This window comes from Solanum tuberosum, unplaced genomic scaffold (genome assembly GCF_000226075.1).
Source record: "Solanum tuberosum cultivar DM 1-3 516 R44 unplaced genomic scaffold, SolTub_3.0 scf00002, whole genome shotgun sequence".
Classification (NCBI taxonomy): domain Eukaryota; kingdom Viridiplantae; phylum Streptophyta; class Magnoliopsida; order Solanales; family Solanaceae; genus Solanum; species Solanum tuberosum.
In genome coordinates, this window is record NW_006238928.1 from 4,394,062 (window position 1) to 4,410,138 (window position 16,077).

Sequence of the window (16,077 nt, forward strand, 5' to 3'; positions counted from 1 at the left end):
GAGGAAGCTTTTAGAGAAAAAGAGAAGATTGAAGAGAGTTGTGGCATTAAAAAGAAAAGAGATCAGTAGGGGTCGAGAAAAGGAGATACAGTTAATGAAGTTGAGGCCTTAGATACTTCTCTAACAGTAGATAAGGAAAACAATGAAAAAGTGGAAAGTGAGGACAAAGGTAGTAAAGTGGGGAACATAGGGGGAGGTGTACCAGAAAGAATGGAGAATAAAGGAAGTTCCAGTTTCTTTGAAGAGGGGATAAATGATTTGCAAGAGCATTCGAATGAGGAAATACAGCGTAGAGGAGACACAGAAGAGGATGGGGAAGTGAATGCAAATATTGATACAATAGCAAGGGATGGAGATCTTTCACCAACACAAATAAATAATTTGAAGAGCGGAGTTAAAAAGACTGTACCATACCTCCCTCTTCAAGTTAAAACAAGGAGCAATAAGGATACTTCTGGAGGAGTTTCTCAATGATTGGGAAAGCATTATTTTGGAATATCAGGTCGGTTAGGTCTCACAAGGCCTTCGATTGAATGATAGATCTAAACAGGAGACACCGGTACAAATATATAGCTTTGTTGGAACCTTTTCAAGAGCCACGAGAGTTAGAACAATATAAAAGAAGATTGGGATTTCAAAATGCTTTTTGTAAGTGTTCAGCCAAGATATGGATATTTTGGGATGATGATTGGATATGGGAGGTGGTAAGAGATATTGTTCAACATCTTTCCATGAGGTTTGAAGCTGGAAATGTTCAGTTCATGGTTATAGCAGTTTATGTGAGGTGCAATGCTTTGGAGAGATTAGAGTTGTTGGAGGAGCTAGAGGAGTTAGCCGGAAAAAATCATCCATGGCTTGCTGGAGGGGATTTTAATATTATTCTGAATGAAGAAGAGAAGCAAGGGGGCAGAGAGTTTACAACCTATGAAGCGATGGATTTCCAACAGTGTATTAATAATTGTGCATTGTCAAAGGTTAGAGCTATGGGGAGTAAATTCACCTGGTGGAATGGCAGGGTAAAAGGAGATTGTATTTTCAAAAAGTTGGATAGGGTTCTATGTAATCAGGAATTTGAACAACTTTATCCTAGCAGCAAAGTACAACACTTGATAAGGCAAGGATCAGATCATGCGCCTTTGCATTTGATATGTAACTCGGAGGAGTAATCCATAACTCGGCCGTTTAAGTTTCTTAACTTTTGGACAAAACAACCAAAATTTAAGAAGGTAGTGGAGGAGAATTGGAAGGTGGAATTTAAAGGTTCACTGTTCTTGGAATTTCAAGCAAAGATTAAAAAGGTTAAACAAGCTTTGACATGTTGGAGTAAAGAGACATTTGGGGACATTTTTCGGCAAGTTCAGATGCTGGAGGAGGAAATTCGAATGAAAGAGATGCAACTGGAGATCAATCCATCACCTCGAAATAGATAGGAATTAAACAAAACTGAAGTAGAATTGAAAAAGTACATGTGTATGGAGGAGGAATTTTGGAGACAGAAGTTAGGAATGAGATGGTTCAAAGATGGAGACAGAAATACAAGGTTTTTTCACAATTATGTGAAAGGAAGAAGAAGAAAATTGTTTATCTCTGAAATCACTACAGCTCAAGGGGATACGGTGAATGGGAATGAGAATATTGGAATGGAGGTAGTGTCATTTTTTTAAGATCAATTTACGGAAACAAACACAAGTGTTGATGATAGCATGCTTGATTTGATTCCGAAAATTATCACTCAGAAACAAAATGATGAGATAGGAAGAATGCCAAATATGGAGGAAGTGAGAGAGGTTGTGTTTGTGCTTAATGGGGATAGCACAAGTGGCCGGGATGGATTTTCAGGGGAATTTTTCCAGAGCTATTGGGAAATAGTGGGGGTAGATACCACATGGATGGTAAGGACTTTCTTTTGCGGGCATGAATTTCCTAAATTTATCACGCATACGAATATGGTGTTGTTGCCAAAAAAGGAGAAGCCAATGAGCTTTGTTGATTTGAGACCAGTAAGTCTTGGTACTTTTGTTAACAAAATTATTTCAAGATTGATTCACCAAAGAATATCAAAATTGTTACCAAGTCTTATACTCCCTCCGTCCCTATTTACTTGTCCATATTTCCTTTTTTGATTGTCCCTATTTAGTTGTCCATTTTGACAAATCAAGAAAGGACAACAAATTTTTTCCTATTATACCCTTATTTACACTTCTTGAAAATTGTAAAAGTGTATGTTGTTTCCCACCAATTTATTTCACTTGAATTCAAATAAGTGGTTGTAATTTTGAAGTGAAAAGTTGTCATAAGGGTAAAATTGTAACTTCACTGTGCTAATCATTGTTGCCTTAATCTGTGTGCCATTTCTAAAGTGGACAACTAAAAAGGGACGGAGGGAGTATAACTTAGAGGTTACACTTGAATTTGTCACTATCACTGACGGAGCCATATGTACTTTAACGAACATTTTTTCGTTGCAAAATTATATAATATAATTAAATAAGATTGTTTTGATGAAAATTTTGATTCTATCATTGATGGCTGTTTCAAAGTTGAAATGTCATTTTATCAAAAAAAAAAACTTGAAAGTGAAAAATTGGTACAATATATATATATATATATATATATATATATATAAATACGAAGAGATTAAAGTGCAAAAAATCTCAAGATTCATTTTTCTGCATACTAACATACTGAATCATGAGTATAGTACAATACCAGTATGAAATAGAATGCTTTCAGACGCCCAAGAAGTGTCCAATAAATTGATAGAAAATGTATCAAACATACACAAGCCAAACAACTAATGTAATCCTTCAAACAGTTTTGCCAATAATAATCAGCTTTGATTCAACAAATTCTTTGTCACATAATGAAACTCAATTATCTTAATATCATTCCTATTTATTACTCCCTCCGTCCCTATTTACTTGTCCATATTTCCTTTTTTGGTTGTCCCTATTTAGTTGTCCATTTTGACAAATCAAGAAAGGACAACAAATTTTTTCCTATTATACCCTTATTTACACTTCTTGAAAATTGTAAAAGTGTATGTTGTTTCCCACCAATTTATTTCACTTGAATTCAAATAAGTGGTTGTAATTTTGAAGTGAAAAGTTGTCATAAGGGTAAAATTGTAACTTCACTGTGCTAATCATTGTTGCTTTAATCTGTGTGCCATTTCTAAAGTGGACAACTAAAAAGGGACGGAGGGAGTATTTCGTAATCAATCTGGCTTTGTGAAAGGCAGGAGTATAATGGAGAATGTTTTGTTAGCCCATGAGATAATATGGGACATTAACATAAGAAAAAAGTTTCAAAACGTGGTCGTGAAGCTTGACATGGCCAAAGCATATGATAGGGTGTCATGGTTTTTTAAACCAAAGTATTAAGGAGATTTGGTTTCTCAGAACTGATCATTGATATGGTTTGGAGATTGGTATCTAATAATTGGTACTCAATTTTAGTGAATGGGCAGCCATATGGTTTCTTTAAATCATCAAGGGGATTAAAGCAGGGGGATCTGTTATCTCCTACTTTGTTTACCATTGCAGCGGAGGTATTAATGAGGGGTTTAAATAAACTCCACGAAGATAAAGATTTTAAAAGGATATGGCATGCCTAAATGGAGCCCACCAATAAACCATTTATCGTATGCGGATGACATCATATTATTTTGTTCGGGAGAGAAGGAGTCTATTAAGAAGATGATGGGGATACTAAGGGAATATGAGCTGATAAATCTCAATAAGAGTTTTTTTTATCTTCATGATAATACACCCCTGATAGTAGCAATGAGAGTAAGGAGAATTACAGGGATTAGACAAGGAAATTTCCCTTTCACATATTTGGGGTGCCCGATGTTCTATGGCAGAAAGAAGAATGTATATTATGAAGAATTGTTGAGGAAAATACAAAAGAGGCTCTTATCCTGGCAGAATAAATGGCTATCATATGGGGGGAAAGTAATTCTCATTACTAGTATATTACTGTCAATGCCAATGTACCTTCTTTCAGCTATGAATCCGACAAAAAGAGTCATGACTCAATTACATCAGTTGTTTGCAAGCTTTTTCTGGAGTAAGGCATGAGGAAATAAACGAAAACATTGGGTAGCTTGGAAAGAATTATGTTATCCTAAAGCAGAAGGGGGAATAGGTGTGAGATCATTATATGATGTATCGAAAGCACTATATAGTAAGTTATGGTGGAATTTCAAAACCTCTACTTCTTTGTGGAGTACATATATGTGGGCGAAATATTGTAAGAAACAGCATCCGGTATTGGCCACGAGTAGAGGGGCTTTTCATGCTTGGAAAAGAATGGTCGAGTAAAGGGAAGAAGTTGACCACAACATTTGGTGGCAACTCAAATAGGGAGAAATGAGTTTTTGGTTTGATAATTGGACAAAGCAAGAAGCTTTATATTTTTTAGAGGACCATAGAGTCGGGGAGGATGAAATAGAGGTGAAAAATTTCATCACAAATGGGGAGTGGAATGTTCAAAAGCTGGGACATTTAATATCAGAAGGAATGATGGAGTATATTATTGAATTCATTCATCCACGTCTAGTGGAGGAGGTGGATAAACCTTGGTGGATGGGAAATACAAGTGGGGAATTTACAATCAAATCAATATTTGAACTGTTGAGACGTATAAAGGAAAAGGAGGAATGGAGGAATAATTTATGGGGCAAGCAAATACCTTTTAAGATGAGTTTTCTACTATGGAGGACTTGGAGGGGCAGAATTGCAACGGAGGAAAATCTTAAAAGGATGGGAATTGCTTTAGCCTCGAGATGTTATTGTTGTGATGTTTTTTAAGAGGAGAATACACAACATCTTTTTCTAACAACTTCCATAGCCCAAAAGCTATGGAGGAAGTTTGCTTCATGTGTAGGTATTCAACAGCAAGGAAATTTGAAACAAATGATAACAGAATGGTGGGAAGCTAACACTCCTATCAAAGTGAAATTCGTGTTCCAAGTAATACCAAGCATTATAATATGGGAATTGTGGAAACGGAGAAATGCAAGAAGACATGTTATGGATATCAGTTTTTTTAAGGGATAAGGGTCTGAAAAATACTCCAACTTTGGTCGGATTTGCTGTTGCGATACTAAACTTTCATGAAGACCTATTACCTCCCTAGACTATTTAATATCGTATTTTTTACCCCCTGAACTATTTAATAGTGTATTTTAAAGGTATATATGTGCCCACGTGGACACATTACTATTTAGTGGATGGGAAATACAAGTGGGGAATTTACAATCAAATCAATATTTGAACTGTTGAGACGTATAAAGGAAAAGGAGGAATGGAGGAATAATTTATGGGGCAAGCAAATACCTTTTAAGATGAGTTTTCTACTATGGAGGACTTGGAGGGGCAGAATTGCAACGGAGGAAAATCTTAAAAGGATGGGAATTGCTTTAGCCTCGAGATGTTATTGTTGTGATGTTTTTTAAGAGGAGAATACACAACATCTTTTTCTAACAACTTCCATAGCCCAAAAGCTATGGAGGAAGTTTGCTTCATGTGTAGGTATTCAACAGCAAGGAAATTTGAAACAAATGATAACAGAATGGTGGGAAGCTAACACTCCTATCAAAGTGAAATTCGTGTTCCAAGTAATACCAAGCATTATAATATGGGAATTGTGGAAACGGAGAAATGCAAGAAGACATGTTATGGATATCAGTTTTTTTAAGGGATAAGGGTCTGAAAAATACTCCAACTTTGGTCGGATTTGCTGTTGCGATACTAAACTTTCATAAGGACCTATTACCTCCCTAGACTATTTAATACCGTATTTTAAACATATATATTTTCTCATGTAGACATAAAAAATAATGCAAAATTATAAATAGTAATGTGTCCACGTTGGCACATATATACCTTTAAAATACACTATTAAATAGTTCAAGGGGTAAAAAATACGGTATTAAATAGTCTAAGGAGGTAATAGGTCCTTATGAAAGTTTAGTATAGCAACAACAAATCCAACTAAAGTTGGGTATTTTTCAGACCCTTATCCCTTTTTTTAAGTTGAAGAATCAGTGTGTAACACTATTGTTCAGCTAATAAAAATGGAATATCCATGGATTTAGAGAATGGGGGGAGATAGTCAGAGTACTTAGGGAGTACAAACCCAGATTGCATTATTGTATAGTGAGCTGGAGGAAACCTTATAGAGGTGCATTAAAATGCAATACAGATGGAGTTAGCAGGGGGGATCCTGGGGAAAGTGCCTATGCTTTCTGTCTAAGGAATGACATAGGTGATATTGTATATGCGGAGGCGGAGCGACTGGGGATTAAGACTAATATGGAGGCAGAAACTATTGCAATTATTAGAGCATCAGGCATTGCAAGACAAATAATTTCAGAAATTACATTATGGAGACAGACTCATTAAGTGTCACAAATATGGTGCGAAACAACTGGAAGGTCCCATGGCAGCAGATACAGAAAATACAGGAAATACAAGAGTTACTTGCATCTACACAAGCACAGATACAACATGTTTTTAGAGAGGCTAATAAACTAGCGGATAAATTGGCAAATGAAGCATGTGATGAGCAAATAAATGCAATACAAATTCATACATTTCAACAGCTATCAGTGGAATGTAGAGGAATTATGAACATGGATAAAGCAGAAATCCCTTCAATACTGATTAAAACAAGGAAGATAACAGTCCAGGCAACACATTAGGAGAGAGATCAGGAAAATTAACAGAAGAACATAGTTATGCTATGTACAACAATTGCCATCATAGGGACATACATAACTATGAATCAAACAAAGCTCCCTAGAACTAGCTATGACAGCTTACAAAAAAGCTCCACCAGCAAAAATGAGGCTTGTCAAATCAGATTTGGGGAAGGTGTGATGCGATTGTTGACGGAATCAGATAGGAACCAGACTGAGAACATATGTGCTTCAACTGAAAAGAGATGTAGTCCTATGCATCCACCGGAGTATACCAATACAAATGGAGAGGATATCAGAAAGGGAGAAAGTCACTACAACAGAGAATTGAAGAGGGAAGAACACTTACTTCTGCAAGCTACGAATGAAGAGAGGGAAGAAGAGCAGGAGATTAACATCTATAACCCACAACATAAGGATAAGCAAAGCATTGTTCCTCAAAGATCCTGTGAAGAACACGGTGAAGAAAGAGGCAGAAGAGTGATGAGGAGGCAATTAGGAAATTCTTTCATTTAGGGATCTTTTATGCTATGCCTTTTCCACTGAATTGGACCCATTAGTTAATGCTTTTGTTTTCAGCTTTTATTTGGGCCTATTTTTTCGGGTCTATGCTTGTAAATATTTGGATTGATTGAAATAAAGGCGCTCTTAGCTCCACCAATTAAATTTAAAAAAAAAAAAAAGCAAACCTGAAGATATTAATTTGTAATGATAGTAGCTTTCCTTAAAAGAGTAGAGTTCCACGCAGTCCCACTTTGACTACTCATTATTTACATTTTTATTTCATAGAATTTATACATGAAATTATGAAGGAAATTTAAAGTGGTAAATAAAATTCGAAGTGTGGTTTAATATACTTTTGAAAAGAAGATACTCCTATATTTCGATAATTATGAGTCTGATTTTATATAGAAAAAATGCTCAAATATGTCATCGAACTTTGAGATAAGGCTCATAATTTATGTCATATGTTAAAAGTTTTGTTCATCTATGTCATTGTTGTTAAAGAAAAAATTCATCCATGCCATTTTTTTAACTCCGGTTTAGCAAAACCACTTTTTACATCCCAAACAAGGTTTAACACTTTTCAGTTGAAGTTTTTGGATCAAATGTACTCTTTTGCTTGTTCTTCTTTAAGAACACTAGAATACATGAAGAACATAAACAACTCCCAAATTTTCAACATATTCAATTTTTCACGAAATCACCTCAAATTTCAAAATTAGTCATTCTCCGAGCTAGATACCGAAACTCAATAACCTCTGAGGGCAAACTCAACCTAACTTAAGACTCACTTGAAATTTCTTCGAAGTTTCAAAACTTCAACATTCTTTAATGGTTGAACTTTTTCCACAACTTCAAATCATTTGAAATTTTGAACATAGACTAAAAAACACTAAAGAAAAAAGATCGAATGTCAAAAACAATTACAAAAACACAAATCAGAGCAAATTTTTGAAATTTTGGGATTGATTTTTGCTTTTTTGGAATAGTTTTTTTAATACGGGTGAAATTTTTATACTCTCCAAATGATTTTTGAATTTGGATTTTAAAAAAAAATTAATGATGTAGTCGAAATTTGAAAATTTAAGATGATTTCGTGAAGAATTGAATATGTTGAAAAATTTGGAGTTATTTCCCTAAAACATGCTTTTATTAGTATTTCTGTTCCTCCTAAATGTACATATTTAATTGGATTTTTAGCCTTAATATCTTGTATTTCTTTATTTATTATTCGTTTGTTTATTATTGGTATTTTAGTCTTTCCTTTGGTGTATTTGCAATCTATGATATGTTCTTAAGGAAGAACAAGCAAAAAGAGTACATTTGATCCAAAAACTTCAACTGAAAAGTGTTAAACCTTGTTTGGGATGTAAAAAGTGGTTTTGCTAAACCGGAGTTAAAAAAATGGCATGGATGAATTTTTTCTTTAACAACAATGACATAGATGAACAAAACTTTTAACATATGACATAAATTATGAGCCTTATCTCAAAGTTCGATGACATATTTGAGCATTTTTTCTATATAAAATCAGACTCATAATTATCGAAATATAGGTGTGAATTTGTAAAACCGGAGTTAAGAAGAAGACATGGATGAACCTTTTATTTAACAACAATGACATAGATGAGCTAAACTTTTAACGAATGACAAAAATAAATCTTTTCTGAAAGTTGGATGGCATAATTGAATCTTTTCCCTTTTATATAATATATCCAAAGAATTCCAATGTAATAAGCGCAGTTTGGGTTTTCCCTCAGGTAAAAGCTATTTAACAGTTGCAATCAGAATATGAGATAACCTTATCCATGAGAGCCAAGTAGAATGAGCCACATAAGCAGATTAGGTGGTAGCAATTGATCCATTTTCCACCTCTCATAGAAAAGCCTTTCTGGATCATCTCAATCTTTTTCCTCTCAAAACTACTCACCAATTAACAATAGAGAACCACACTTTCATTCAACACAGACCTAACAAGACAGGCAAATTATGGCTTCTACTTGTGCAGTTTCCATGGCAATGCCACTGACTTACACAAGTCACAAGAGACAACCAAGAGTTGAGGCTTTCTTGAAGCCATTGCCATTAAGGCCCTCAAAGACAACTTCAGCATCAAAACCAGTAGCAAAGTTTCAAGTGAATGCTTCCCTTAAGGAGAAAGCTTTGACAGGATTGACAGCAGCTGCACTCACTGCTTCTATGGTCATTCCCGACGTAGCCGAAGCAGCTGAGGGTGTTTCACCGTCCCTCAAGAACTTTTTGCTCAGCATTTCTGCAGGTGGAGTTGTGCTTGCTGCAATTCTTGGTGCTATAATTGGTGTTTCCAATTTTGATCCTGTCAAGCGGACTTAACAAGCATTATTCTCAACTCTCTTCTTGTATCTATCTCATGTTTCCGGTCAAGATCAATAAAATGTTTACATAACTATCATTTCTTAGCTCAGATTTCTTTATTTTAGCTTATTTCTTCGCATCACCTATCTAAGGAACAGTTGAGCCATAGCAATAGCTAAGACTCATAAACCTGTGGATGACTTGTTTACTCATGAAGAGGCAAGCTGCGTTTATCATAATAGCTGAAAAAATCCAGCAAATGCAAATATTAACATGCCTGATAATGTCTCCCAACAGACGTAAAGATGAGCTTCCTTCTCCCAACTCGGAATCCAAATTTTATATTATAAAATAAGAACAATTGAAAAACAATTCCATTTCTTACATCTAAAATAAGAACACTTGAAAGATTATTCCATCCAAGTTGAGAATTCACTTACAACTCACAAGAAAGCAAAAGTGAGTAACACCGCTGTTGGACATGGAGGATGAATTTTGGGGGTGGAGGGTATGGTGAGAGATTCACTAAATCAATAAAAAAGATTGTCCTTGTAGATGAAGCTAATGAATAGTACTGCAAATTCAACTCACAGGAAGGGGTGAGACCGTCTTCCTTCCAAATGAAATGGATACTAAAGCTACATTAGACCAGTAAGTGGGATTTCTAACCAAGAATGCAAGTAATATACCTTTCTATGGCAATGAAAAGAATAATCACCCTACTAAATCAATTGACTTTCTACCTAAATCTCTCTGAAAAGAGGGACAATGGATTGCCTAAAGATGGACACAATAAGAATCTATTATCATGGCTTCCTTTGAAAGACGGAATTTTGAAATTAAATCAATGAGATATCTGCTTTCTGCAGAATGGTTCACTTTCTCTGCCTTGACAACTGTAATTTTCACCCTCTGCTCATCACCATAAAATTCCTCTTTGATTTTTAGCCGGAACAGAAATTGTGTGAAGAGACAGTTTCTAATAATTTCAGAAAATCTGGTATCATCAGCCTCTTCATATTTCATCATGTACAGCTCCTTCGCAGGACAGCCTAAAATCTCTTCGCCAGATTCCTGGAAAGTTGTCACCCATGTCAACCCACTATGATCTTGAATTTGAGCTTGAAGAAGGTATCTGTAATCACATTCCTCAAACTCTTGATTACACCTATCACATTGCCATCTGGAGTTTCCTGATCTGGTAACTTTCTTATTACATTGTCTGTCTCCAATCATCAAAGGGCAAGCAGTATAACAGAAAGTGTCAGTTTTGATGAATGTTATGGTTGCCTTAACTGTAACCCAGTCTGGTTTTTCTGACCTACCAAACCCTTCATCTTTGATCTGAAAGACAGTCTTACGTGTCTCAATTTTTGATCCTACAGGCATGTTGTCCCTAGATATAGATTGAGAAGCAATGTCTTTCCCCCCCTGATCAAACCACTCTCTTAGAGTCTGAGCCTCTGCGGAATCTGGATTTATGAACAGTTGCGTGGAAGAAATGGTTCCAATGGATTTCCCTGTGAAGTCACTAACTTTTGCAGCTTTAACAGCTAAAACAGGGGAAAACCCAGCTTCTGCCAGTTCTTGCAGGTTTTGACCTTCCCTATTACAGAAATCTCCCCATAAGGTCAGCTCAATACTTCGGCCAGACTGATCCTTTAGATTCAAGATTCTTCTTTGAGTTTCCATTCCATTCTTTCTCAGAATAGGAACAGAAGGATTGACTGCTGTCACAATTCCAATCACATCTATGATTGAATTGTTTTCTGCACTTTCAATTTCACAAATAGGTCTAAATGAGAACTGCTGTCTTGGTATAGAGGCATCTTCATCTGGACAGAGATCTACAGTTGAAGTTGTCTCCAAAAATATTTCCCATTCATTCTTCAGATGGTTGAAGTTCTTCTGAGCAGGTTTCAAGCTGCCTTTAGATATCATGTACACTTTTCCAGCTTCAATTTTGTCATAAAAGCGATCAACAACAGCATTAAAACAAGTCACACGTATTTCACCCCCATCAGAGTCAAGGAGATCAAAGGAGAAGACCTTGCCATCTCCTCTAGAATTATTATAGCGACGTAAATCCCCCTTTGCAGTCACTCTAGCCTTAATAGCCCACCGACCCTGATAGGGATTCAATGCTGCAATTGGAATAATGCGGGCGGGTGCTTCATTCTTCATGATTGCCCCATGGTTTTTGTAATTTGGAGGAGGTTGATATGCAGGTTGAATTGCAGGTGGATAGTTCTGCATGCTATTACCTGAATTTTGGGCACTCAAATTTTTACTGTTAGCAAAGCTTGCTTGGGCAGATCTTTGAGCACTCAAGTTACCATTGTTACCCAAGTTTGCAGACCCAGAAGCTCCATTAGATGTAGTTTTCTGAGCTCCTAAATTAGATTCTACAATCACTTTCGGGTTCCCAATTATTTCACATTCTGGTATAATAGTTTCCATGTTAAGGACAACAATGATTCTGCAAGGAAAACAAGATGAAAACTCAGCCCAAGTTCCAATCAAAAGTATAATCCAGACTGCTAGGGAAAAATAAGATATTACTCTCTTATAATACAAATCAGACACTTGCTTAATCCCCTAATACAGTACCTTATGCACAGAAATTTCATATTCTTCTAATCTATGGGAAACTATTTTCAGCACCCAACTCAAGATGACACCAAGGCAAAGATGACACAACTTTGGCAGTGCAGAAATTTCCACAGGGAAAACTGTTTCATGTGTCCAACACAATCCCTAGTCTATGTAGAAACCATTTAGAAATTACGACCAGCCAGAAATGAAACAAATATTTACAAGAAACTTGTGTTTTGTTATGTTGCACTGCATACTCGAATTATATGGAATAACTCTCGGACATTGAACCAATTACAAAAATAAATTCCTTCGATGGATCAATTGTAACGTTAGCTTAAACAACAAAATCAAAGCCAGATCTATCTTTATGTTCGGAATGACTTGTAAAGGGATGATAACGCAAAGGCACATATAAGAAAAATTAGAGAAAACACAATGAAGTTATATATATGTACTGTATTTTGCATAAAAGTACTCATTAAAATGAGTAAGCCATAATTCTCTACGATGACATCAACATTCAATTTAAAGGTCAAAACAACAAAATCCAAGCCAAATCTATCAAAGTTACAATCGAAATGACTAGTGTATGAATGAGAAACACAAATGTGTCCAAAATGGAAATGGGAGAAAACATAATGAATGTCTATAAGTGTTTTTTTTGCCATCCAAATCATTAAGGAGTAATTCTCTACCAGGGCATCATCATTCTAATAAAATTTTCGAACAACAAAAACAAAGCGAAATCTATCAATTTTACATTGAAAGACCTTGTAAAATAAGAAGACATAATATAAAGCAAATATTGCAAGTTTTATATGCAATCAAAAGTAGAAGCAAATGTAATCACATATACTATACTATACATAGAGTTTCATAATTGAAGCTGGAAGAAAATAATAAATTCATACTTTCGATTTTGAACAGTGCTACAGATGTATTCAATCAACTGAATGACGGAGGTTTTACGAACACGGCCAGTTTTGACTCGGTCATTGAGCTGAGTAGCTAGCATAGCCTGCTGAGTGGACTCAGAATCGGAGAGTGTGAGTCGGTACCGTTCCTGTGTGGTGCCGATTAACTTGATGTCCAATACCTGAACCACTGGCTTTGAGTTCACGTCACCGGCGTTGATCGCCGAGATCGCGTTAGCCGTCAAGTTCACCGGCATTCCAGCAAGTTGGAAGATCGGAGCGACAACAGATCTGGTATGGAAATAGTTTGATTTTGAGAGAATTTGATGAAACTTCTCGTGAACACTTTGAATTTGGGAATTTATAGAAGAGGGCAGCGACATACGGATAGCGGAGCGGGTTTACAAAACATGAGAAAATGCCACCCGGTTTGTATTTAGCTTATTTTTATTTTAAGTTTTTTTTTTTAAAATGTTAAAATAGTTTTAAACCATTTTGTCACTCCCTCTGTCACTAATTATTTGTCAATTTTTTAATTAACATACTTATTTTAAAAAATTATTAACATAATGAGTTTATCATTTTATCCTTATTAATTATGAAGTGAATGAATTTAAAACTTAAAATTTTCAAAAAGTTCTACATTTTTCAAAATAATTAATTGAGGGTATATTATGTAAAAAATATTATTCTTTTTTGATTTGTCAAAATGGACAAATAATTAGGGACAACTAAAAAGAAAAAAATGAACAAGTAATTATGAACAGAGGGAGTACTATTTAAGTAAAATCAACATATGTTTGTTGTAGAAAGGTGTGGATGTCCAAGAAACTCATTTTAGGTTTCACCAAGTAATTCCATTTCTTGGCTATAAATCGCCTTGGAAATGTATTAAGTGAGATATAGGAAACAATGAAACAAAAAGTGAAAGAATATTTAACTTCAATTTTGCTATTATTCATCTTATTTTATACTTGAATGGTTCTCTTTCTTTCAGCTTCTTAATTTAGTTTGTCTTTCATAATTATTTTATAATAATATATTATTAACACAAGTCTCTAACCAATTGAGATGATTTCTAATCATTTTAGTAAAGGACTTTAGTAAATTATTTTCTTTTACATTAAACCTACAAAGAAACCAAAATTAAAGGTATATGTAATTGATTAACTAATCTTTGTCCAGGAACTCCAGTTATGAATATGTACGAGTTTTGCTTCCTCAATTCTAGATAATTTTTCACTAAGAATTATTTATTGTTCATGTCATACTGTCAAGATTATCAAATATGAGATGATTATCTTTGTATTTCACATTCAAAATGTTAAGGAAATAAGTGATTTATCATGCTAAGTCCAAAAAAAATAATGTTTATTGTATCTGTAACTAATTATTGACACTATATGATTAGAGCGAGCAGCCGCCAGATTTAATGATTTGGTGGGATCTACAGATGTAGTGACTGGTGAACCGCTTCACTTCAAAGTAGAGGTTTGTGATAATGATGGACTGACAGATCAGCTCCAAGGCCTGAGTGCCTCATTCTTGCATTTAAGATCTTCACACCGATTTTTTTTTTATATTAGAACTGAAAGTACTCTTTGAAGAACATCTCAAGGAACAATAATTTTGAGAACCAATTGTAGTTGGATTATGTGATCCGACATAGTTATCCAACATCCTTTCCTCACATTTTTATTTGGGCTTAAGTCATCTACGGCCACTTGAAGTTGTCTGCATTATTTACTTAGACACCTTAACTAGGATTAGTACCTATTAGACACTTTAATATTAATAAATATGTATCTATTGAACACAAAATGGAAACTAGCTTTAAAGATAATGTGCGTGTGATTCACACGCTGTGTCTTAAAAGAGTCATAAATAAAACTATGACATGTGGCATAGGGGGGGGGGGTCCAATCTAATCATAAAAAATGAATTTTCAATTTTAAGAAATAGAAAATAATTTCAACCATTAATAATTCAAAATGTTAATCAACTAAAAGAAGAAAAAGAAAAATTGTCCCCAACCAGCTAACCCTTTGGTCTTTCTTCTTTCCCCGGCTCACCATTGTCACCCTGCTCTCAACTCCTCCAATAAGATCCATTTTTTTTCTTCTTATTATAAACTATGGGATTAAACATAATATAAATAGTGAAATATTATGACGTATGTGTAACTTAGCGGAGTGACGTTTGTGGAAAATAAATTAACGTAGTGAACGACGGTGAAGAGAAATTGAGAGTACTCAAGTTATTTCTGTAGAATTCTCTAATATCACTTTAATAAATTTAATGGGTTTATATTTTAATTTGAGTGGCGATGTTTGCTTAAAATGACTGGAAATAGGAATCAGACGGATGTCGGCCAACTTTTTAAACTCAAATATCAAAATCTTCTTTCTTCTTACAAAATTAATTCGTAGATTCAGTTTTTCTTAATATAAAGAATGAAAAAAAATACAGAAGTTTGAGAACGGAAAATAGAGGAAGAAGATGGAGGAAAGGAGTGCAGAAGTTTGACCAAAAAAGAAAATGGAGAAGTGTTGACACCCAATTTTGACCTTCCCCGATAAGAATTAATCATCGAGCTTCTTAAATTTCGAACGATTTGAAATAATTAATTTTATAAAAATCCAAAATAGGTTTCAAAATATTTTTAAGAATTTTATTCACTTTTATAATATTTTAAATTTTTAAATAACAAATATGTTTTATATTGTTACGTATGTAACCAACACATTTTACAAATACTTAAAAACTATCTTGAAAAGATTCTAAATTTTTAAAGTTAAACGCTTTATTAATTTAATCTAGTTTGAATTATAGGTATGTCGTTGAATTAGTTATTTTATTAAGTTAATTATTTTATTTTGCTAAGATTAAGAAGCTCACTAATTAAATTTTAATTCATCTTGTTTAACTTTGGCCGAATTCGCCAATCAAATTCAAATCGGCTAAGTTTTTAACTTCATTCAGTTATAATTGTAATCTTATGTAATTGCAATTGTAGCTACT

General features: G+C 34.6%; 3 protein-coding genes and 1 long non-coding RNA gene across 4 annotated transcripts; 2 read left to right on the plus strand and 2 right to left on the minus strand.

The window, feature by feature from the left end:
• The first annotated feature begins 533 nt into the window (after nucleotides 1–533).
• Nucleotides 534–1,166, plus strand: LOC107058014 (uncharacterized). Its single transcript, XM_015303268.1, has one exon. It carries the CDS (start codon nucleotides 534–536, stop codon nucleotides 1,164–1,166), a length of 633 nt encoding a protein of 210 aa, XP_015158754.1.
• Nucleotides 1,167–6,641: 5,475 nt separating this feature from the next.
• LOC107062915 (uncharacterized) lies at nucleotides 6,642–7,273 on the minus strand. Its single transcript, XR_001474932.1, has 2 exons — nucleotides 7,056–7,273; nucleotides 6,642–6,959 (listed from the first exon to the last, which is right to left on the minus strand). It is a non-coding gene; the product is annotated as an uncharacterized lncRNA (long non-coding RNA).
• Nucleotides 7,274–9,076: 1,803 nt separating this feature from the next.
• Nucleotides 9,077–9,648, plus strand: LOC102601302 (uncharacterized). Its single transcript, XM_006338062.2, has one exon. The coding sequence runs from the start codon at nucleotides 9,200–9,202 to the stop codon at nucleotides 9,560–9,562; it is 363 nt and encodes a 120-aa protein (XP_006338124.1). The 5' UTR covers nucleotides 9,077–9,199; the 3' UTR covers nucleotides 9,563–9,648.
• A 210-nt stretch (nucleotides 9,649–9,858) lies between these two features.
• LOC102585520 (replication protein A 70 kDa DNA-binding subunit A) lies at nucleotides 9,859–13,433 on the minus strand. Its single transcript, XM_006338078.2, has 2 exons — nucleotides 13,054–13,433; nucleotides 9,859–12,023 (listed from the first exon to the last, which is right to left on the minus strand). The coding sequence occupies exons 1-2, from the start codon at nucleotides 13,311–13,313 to the stop codon at nucleotides 10,322–10,324; spliced, it is 1,962 nt and encodes a 653-aa protein (XP_006338140.1). The 5' UTR covers nucleotides 13,314–13,433; the 3' UTR covers nucleotides 9,859–10,321.
• Between the last annotated feature and the right edge of the window lie 2,644 nt (nucleotides 13,434–16,077).

Coding starts and splice junctions, on each gene's coding strand:
- LOC107058014 (XM_015303268.1), top strand. CDS start 534: ATGATAGATCTAAACAGGAGACACCGGTACAAATATATAGCTTTGTTG.
- LOC102601302 (XM_006338062.2), top strand. CDS start 9,200: ATGGCTTCTACTTGTGCAGTTTCCATGGCAATGCCACTGACTTACACA.
- LOC102585520 (XM_006338078.2), bottom strand. CDS start 13,313: ATGCCGGTGAACTTGACGGCTAACGCGATCTCGGCGATCAACGCCGGT. Junction 12,024..13,053: donor AGCACTGTTCAAAATCGAAA/GTATGAATTTAT, acceptor TTTTCCTTGCAG/AATCATTGTTGTCCTTAACA.